Source organism: Gymnoscopelus microlampas, assembly GCF_963454915.1.
Source record: "Gymnoscopelus microlampas genome assembly, chromosome: 21".
Classification (NCBI taxonomy): Eukaryota; Metazoa; Chordata; class Actinopteri; order Myctophiformes; family Myctophidae; genus Gymnoscopelus; species Gymnoscopelus microlampas.
This window is the reverse complement of record NC_139958.1, coordinates 10,367,014-10,374,513: the sequence shown is the minus strand read 5'-3', so window position 1 is coordinate 10,374,513 and position 7,500 is coordinate 10,367,014. Positions and strand designations below refer to the sequence as shown.

At 40.7% G+C, this 7,500-nt stretch overlaps 1 protein-coding gene across 1 annotated transcript in view; it reads right to left on the bottom strand.

Moving 5' to 3' along the window:
• Positions 1 to 7,500, bottom strand: part of LOC311037078 (poly [ADP-ribose] polymerase tankyrase-1) — a gene marked incomplete at its 5' end in the record, with an annotated part of 67,321 nt that overhangs the window by 58,138 nt on the left and 1,683 nt on the right. Inside the window, one exon of the mRNA XM_084046145.1 lies at positions 522 to 616. Within this exon, the coding sequence (XP_083902271.1) occupies positions 522 to 616 (95 nt within the window). The remainder of the gene's footprint in view (positions 1 to 521; positions 617 to 7,500) is intronic.

Here is a 7,500-nt window from a genome sequence, read left to right as displayed (position 1 = left end):
TGTCACTGTCCATGGGGCTGTAATGGCTCTCTCTGTCTCTCCCTCTCCCTCAATCTCTCTCTCACTCTGTGTTTGTGTTTGTAATTTTGGGTCCCAATGGAGATGCTGCAGGAGCAGATGGCACTTAAACGTGGCTGCGGGCAGCGGTGGGCGGGAGTGGGGGCGGTCAGAAATAAACGGCGGGCTGTGCAGCAGTTATTCTCAAACATTTTCAAGTCAAGGAGACCCCCAGGATTGATATGTATTTGGCCGCGGGCCAAATACATATACATATACAACAAATATGTTGTTCCAGGGACCCCCCCCCCCCCAGAAGCAAAGGATTGAGTTAAAAATGTTGTTTTAAAAAAATACACGTATTCAAAGATTTGCACACATTTTCACGATTTTTTCAAAAATAGCAGATCTACAAGCTCGCAGCGCGGCGGAACCCTATGAGCTTGTAGATCTGCTATTTTTTGAACAGCCCAAAGCATAAGATAATGGTTACAGCTCAAATGACACAGTATGTGCTTACATACCCCTTGTCCTTGGCGTGGACGTCTGCTCCATGCTGGAGGAGAAGCTGAACTATTCTCACCCTGTTGTAACCTGCTGCCAAGTGGAGGGGTGTGGACTGGAGAGAGACAGACAGACAGACAGACAGACAGACAGACAGACAGACAGACAGACAGACAGACAGACAGACAAACAGAGTTTGAAACTGATATTTCGTTTTTGTTTTGAAACTTTTGTTACTTTTGTTACTCTTCGACTAGTGTAATGTAAAAGTATTTTGCTTAGATTTGGCTTCATTTTGTTAAACCAATGATTGCTTAGATTTTTTTTTTTTTAAACAAAGTATATAGGGTTTAAGTGGTTAATGCAAAGAACAGCAGAAACAGGAAAAAAAAAAAGAACAACATGGTCTGTGAGCAAATTAGACGTAAACTGTGTGCATTGACCCTATTTTTGTATTGGCAGTTTGTAGTGCTGACTATCTGGAAAAGTAAGCTTATCCTACTGTTGCACTCATTGTGAAGTCACTGCAGTTTGGTGGCTAAATAGGTCAAATGTACAATTTAAATCCTCTTACTGATGGTTAGTTTTTAACCCATTCGATCCGGGAAAGCGTCTCTGTCATTTTAGATGTCTTTGGCTATTCAAGAATAGCAGATATACAAGCTCATAGCGTGGCAGCTTGTAGATTTGCTATCTTTTTAAATACAAATCTTTGAATATATATATATTTTTAAAGCGAACATTTGTAAAATATTTAGTTCCAGGGACCCTCCAGAAGCAAAGATTTTAGTTACAAATGTTCCCTTTAAGAAATGTATAAATTCAAAGATTTGCACACATTTTTTTAACGATTTTTCAAAAATAGCAGATGTACAGCATGCTAAAGATTTGGCTGCTATCACTCTCCATTAATTCATTGCCATCTGGTTGTGTTTGTAGTCACCCAGAAGAGGGAGGTTTGTACCTCCTAACCTCTGCAGACAACCTTTCCTCAAAACTTTCCATGGTACGCCGACAGGTTTGCGAAAATAAAACAATATGAATCACATTATAAGAGCATCGAGTACCTGACATCAGGGGCGTCACGGCCATTCACTGTGCGTACGACGCGACACCCTCACTCTCATAGATCCGTGATTTTATACCCCCCACTTTTTGAAAAAATCAAAAAAGATTTTTTTTTTTCATTTTTTTTTTCATAATAAATCAGTACAATCAGGCAAAAATAAGAATTAAATAACCTAACCCTAACACCAAAATAAAGTAACCAAAACACGAAAGAAAACTAACAAAATCCGCCCAAACATTTCTTGAAAATACAGAATTTGTTTACATTTGACAGTTACAAATGTTTTTCACGCTTTTTCAAAAATAGCAGATCTACAAGCTCATAACGTGGCACTCGGTGCCGCGCTATGAGCTTGTATATCTGCTATTTTTGAATAGCCAAAGTGTAAAGTAAGGGGTATAGTCCACCGAAAGTCCATCCCCCCCACCTTCTGAGAGCCCGTGACGTCTCTGAATATGAATCACATTATAAGCGCATCGAGTACCTGACCATTATCTGTCACTATCTGAGAAGTGCGTTCTGTATCCCGTGCGATCTGAACATGGCAAAACGTTTCGGCTAGCGGAGGTCTTTGCGTCCAGTACAGGTAGAAACCTCGGAGGTGCAAGAACTGGCAAACTGCACGTCGGCAAGGCACTGCCCGAAGTTCTTATGATGCGTTTACTTTTTGTTCACATTGACCTGCCGAAGCTGAAACAAGTTCTTGTTTGGTTGGAGTACTGTATGCTGCAGGCTTCACTTTCCAGTAATCTCCAGGAATGTCTTGTCTTAAAGGAGAGTTTTGGACTAAGTTTTTCTTACCTTTTCTATGATGTTATGATATCTTATGATGAATGATACAGTAGAAAATTTTCAAAACTCCATCCCGGGTCCGCCACAGCTTAAAACGTGCGCGGATAGGCCTTGCGCTAGATCGCATATTTTAATAGCTTTTTTTTAATTTACTTTTTTAGATCTGACGTTCATAGTTACAGAACACTATGCAACCAAAAAATAAATAAATAAATAAAAAATCGAAGTCTCGCTAGACGAGATTTCAATCTCGGGATTTCAATCTCGTCTAGCGAGAATTCAGTTTTTTTCTTTTTTTTTGGACAGTGTTCTGTCACTATGAACGTCAGATCTCACCAAAAAAAAAAAAAAAAGCTATTAAAATATGTGATCTAACGCAAGGCCTATTCGCGCACGCTTTAAGTTGTGGCGGACCCAGGATGGAGTTATGAAAATTTTCTACTGTACCATTCATCCTAAGATATAACATCATAGAAAAGGTTAAAAAAACTTAGTCCAAAATTCTCCTTTAACAATGCATAATGCTATGATGCATCGCGCTGTGACATTCAGACAAGTTAGATTCCATCAAAGAGTCCAGTAGTACTTCCATCCACTCAGTATATGAGACTTAAAGGTAGGGTAAGTGATATTTTTTGGTTAAAACAAAAAGTATTTTGTTAAAAGGTTAAAGCACTATATTCTGATAGTAATCATTTCTATAGAGTGTTTGTTCAGTAACAGGAGTCTCCCCGTCTCTCCAGCTCTTTAATAAACAAAAAATACATTTTCCGGTAGGTGTCAAAATCTCAGCCAATCAGGAGAAAGTACCCATTTTTAAGCTTCATTTTTTATAGTGTTCCAGTTCCAATTTTGCCTGCTCATTTCTTAATGTCATCACTTCCAATTTCACTTGTTTAATCTATATCCTGATTGAGTTCTCTATCCTGATTGGATAAAATTGGAAATGAAACTGAAACGAAAATGCATTTTCTGTTTTATAAAGAGCTGGAGAGACAAGGAGACTCCTTTTACTGAACAAACACTCTATAGCAATGAGTACTATCAGAATATAGAGCTATTTAACACTCATTTGAACCAAAGAAAATCACTTACCCTACCTTTAAAGGTAGCACGCGTCGTGCTGCAAATTGAGCTTGTACATTGGCTACGTTTGGTGTGCGACACTCGCGTGCAAAAAAAAGTATGAAATGAATCAACCATAACACCTAGTGGGCGAGCTGCAGTAGATGATATCCACATTTTATAGACGCAGGATGAGAGAGAATGAAAGACATGTTGTTGTTGTTTTTTATGAACATTAAGGACTTTACGTTTTTCATTAGATTGAGGTCCCCGGTAATCCCCCCCCCCCCCCCCCGCCTCTCCCATCCTGCTTTGCAAATAATGCTCTCTCTCTCTCTCTCTCTTTATTTTTTTTTATTGGGCCATCAAACTGTTTCCATGACAACGATGACTGCTGGCTGTCAGCAGTAGTTGCTGTGGCAACGGGACAAGATGTCTAACTCATATCGCAAAGTGTTTTGTTTGGCCTGGGTGTGTGTGTGTGTGTGCGTGCGTGTGTGTGTGTGCGCTTGCGCGCGCGCGCGTGTGTGTGTGTGAATACAACCGTTGTTATTGTTGTTATCGCTATTACGTTTGGGCCATTCTAAAAATGATTATAAGTCACGTTCTTGTTGCACTTATTTCTGATGAGTCTAGGCTACAAAACACAGTTTGATTATCCCAGGATTTATTATTTTGTCCGTCTTATTAAAAAGACAAAGGTAAGAAAAAGGTGCCACGTCGTTGTTATAAATGGCGCAACGTCGAAGCATGGTCTCAACGGGGAATTTCAATATTAGGAGATTTATACCAGGAAAACTCTAAAATCCTTCGAAGTCCTCAAGACAGAGTTTGACCTGCCCAATGGCCACTTTTGGCAATATTTGCAACTACGGCATCTACTGGTTAAGACCTCTCACTGGTTTGGATCTCTCACTGTAGGCCCCCCCAAAATTGAAAAGGTGGAGATGATCCTTAGAATCTTCGGACAGGGACATCACATGAGGCTTCCATATACTATGCCATGCTCCTGGAGGTCTCCGACTCTTAACATGATGGTGTCTAAGACGCCTTGGGAAAGGGACCTTGGAGTTTCAATTTCGGACGAGGAATGGGCTAAAATCCTTAGGAACGGCAAGAAAATGTCTAGAGAATTGCGTACGAGATTGATTCAATTTGAAATTATAAATAGGATATATTGGACCCCGTCAAGACTATTTATGGTGGGCCTGACCAAGAGCCCAGAGTGTTGGAAGTGTCAGGATAGAGATGGTACCTTAATGCATATTCTGTGGAGCTGTACAAAAAATCCAGGACTATTGGGCTGCTATACATGTGAAGCTAGAGAGGATGACAGGGCTGATTATCCCCTTCTCTCCCAGGCTCTTTGTTCTGGGCGACCCTTCCACTTTACGAACTGTCTCTCCCTTCTTAGCTGAGTGGATTCAAACTGCCCTTATGTTAGGCAGGAGATTGGTAGTCAGGGCCTGGAAGGACCCATCTGCATCGGTTCCGGCTTTGTGGTTTACTTCCTTGGGTCAACTGGCCGCATATGAAAGATTGTCTTATAGATTGCTCAACAGGATGGATAAATATGATTTAAAATGGGGACATTATCATCTACATGCTACAGGTCTTGGATGACGTCTCCGGCTCACTGTGAGCTTCAATAACCATTTAGTGACTTGGGTTAGATTTGTCTGGGGTAAGGCTGAGGTTAATTTGTCCATGGCAGTTAATGAGTTCAGATCTACAAGCTCATAGTGCGGCACTCGGTGCCGCGCTATGAGCTTGTATATCTGCTATTTTTCTAAAATCTTGAACATTAGTGAACGTTTGTAATACAAATATTTGCGATAGTGAAACACAGGTACTGCCTCTGACACTTTTAATTCAAATCAAAGGGAGAGAGAGAGAGAGAGAGAGAGAGAGAGAGAGAGAGAGAGAGAGAGAGAGAGAGAGATAGAGAGAGAGATAGAGAGAGAGAGAGAGACAGAGACAGAGACAGAGACAGAGACAGAGACAGAGAGAGAGACAGAGAGACAGAGAGACAGAGACAGAGAGACAGAGAGACAGAGACAGAGACAGAGAGACAGAGAGACAGAGAGACAGAGAGACAGAGACAGAGAGACAGAGAGACAGAGACAGAGACAGAGAGACAGAGAGACAGAGAGAGACAGAGAGAGACAGAGATGTAATGAGAGATGGAGAGAGAGGTAGAAGGCTCCATTTCTAATCGAGAGGGAAATCTTCATTAGTATTCTGTCACGCTCCATTGTGTCTGTAACTATCATCAATGTCATCACGAGAACAATCTATGATCCTCTACGCAGTGTGTGTGTGTGTGTGTGTGTGTGTGTGTGTGTGTGTGTGTGTGTGTGTGTGTGTGTGTGTGTGTGTGTGCGTGTACAGTATGTACGTTATGTGTATGTGTGCATCCCAACAGCACAGCCCTTCATGATTTTTTGTCCTGTGGGTGTGCATACTGTGTGTGTGTGTGTACGAGGAATATATCTTCTGACTGGACTGCTAAAATTACAGTTGTGTGTCTGTGATGAGGTTAAGGCCAGGGGCGTCACGGCCATTCACTGTTTTTGATAATAAATCGGTAAAATCAGGCAAAAATAATAATTAAATAACCTAACCCTAACCCTAAAACCGAAATAAAGTAACCAAAACACCGGAAAAAAACTAACAAAATCCGCCCAAAAAAACACGATTTTTTGAAAATACAAAATGCGTTTATATTTGACAGTTACAAATGTTCGCTTGAAAAAAATTATATTCAAAGCAGATATACAAGCTCATAGCGCGGCACTCGGTGCCGCGCTATGAGCTTGTATATCTGCTATTTTTGAATAGCCAAAGCATAAAATAAGGGGTATAGTCCACCGAAAGTCCATCCCCCCCAACTTTTGAGAGCCTGTGACGTCCCTGGTTAAGGACGGCCGGTACCCAAAACAAATGGTGAGTTATGAACAGAACTGACTATGGCTGGAGATGGTCAACGGGGCCACTGCCTTGTATGTCTGTTGTATTTCTCCCATGTACAGTGCAGGCATGGCAAACGTTGACTTAAAATATCAGTTGAAAGCAGTGTTGATTTCGTCGACTAAACTATGACGATAAATGTTCGTCGACTACCTTTAACTTTAAAACCAAGACTAAATATATTGACAATTTCGTCAACAAATAAAAACTAGACTAAAATGTTAGTGAGGGACTAGTGGAGAAGAGATCCAGTAGAACTAAAAGACACGTCATTTTATGCTTGGCTGCGCGGGGGGTTGCGCTCTGAAAATAGCCGATCTACAAGCTCACAACGCGTCGCGCTGCGACGCGTTGTGACCTTGTAGATCGGCTATTTTCAGCATGCAACCAAGTGTAAAATCAGCCATTACGACGCCATCAAGGCACCGCCTAAATACATTTTAGTCGACTAGATCAACTGTAGATTATAATCGACTATAATCTTATGATAATTAGTATCTTAATAACTTAATAACTAAAACTAGACTAACAGTAAAACATTTCAGATGACCAAAATATGACTAAAACTAAATGGAATTTGATTCAAAAGACTATGACTAAAACTGAATCAAAATTTGCTGTCAAAATCAACACTAGTTGATTAAGTGATGCAAGACACCTTGATGGACCTGACATATTTCTCTTGCTGTGCATTAAAATGATCAGTAATTTAATAAGCTCAGAGAGTAATCTAATTAAGCTCAGAGAGTGGACCCGTAAGGGTCCATATGGTTACATTTGAACACATTTGTACATTTCACAGTGTTCTCTGCCGGGACAGACACAAAGGTTGCCAGGCACGGAGGAAATCAAACAGGCATCTCATAATTAGTGACAGTAATTGTTATCTACATTTAACACAATGATCAATGTGCACACAAACAGAGATATTGATTTGAAGCTGAACTGTAACTTCCTGTCCTTTGGGCGGTTTTGTTGAATGTAGTGTTCTTTGGGCTTGTGGCCAAATGTTTACTCTGTTCTTAACATTTGATTGATCAGAGCTTTTCATTAGGTGAGGCTCGACAGCAGGCTCAGAGTGGGAGTACTAGGGGGCCCACAGT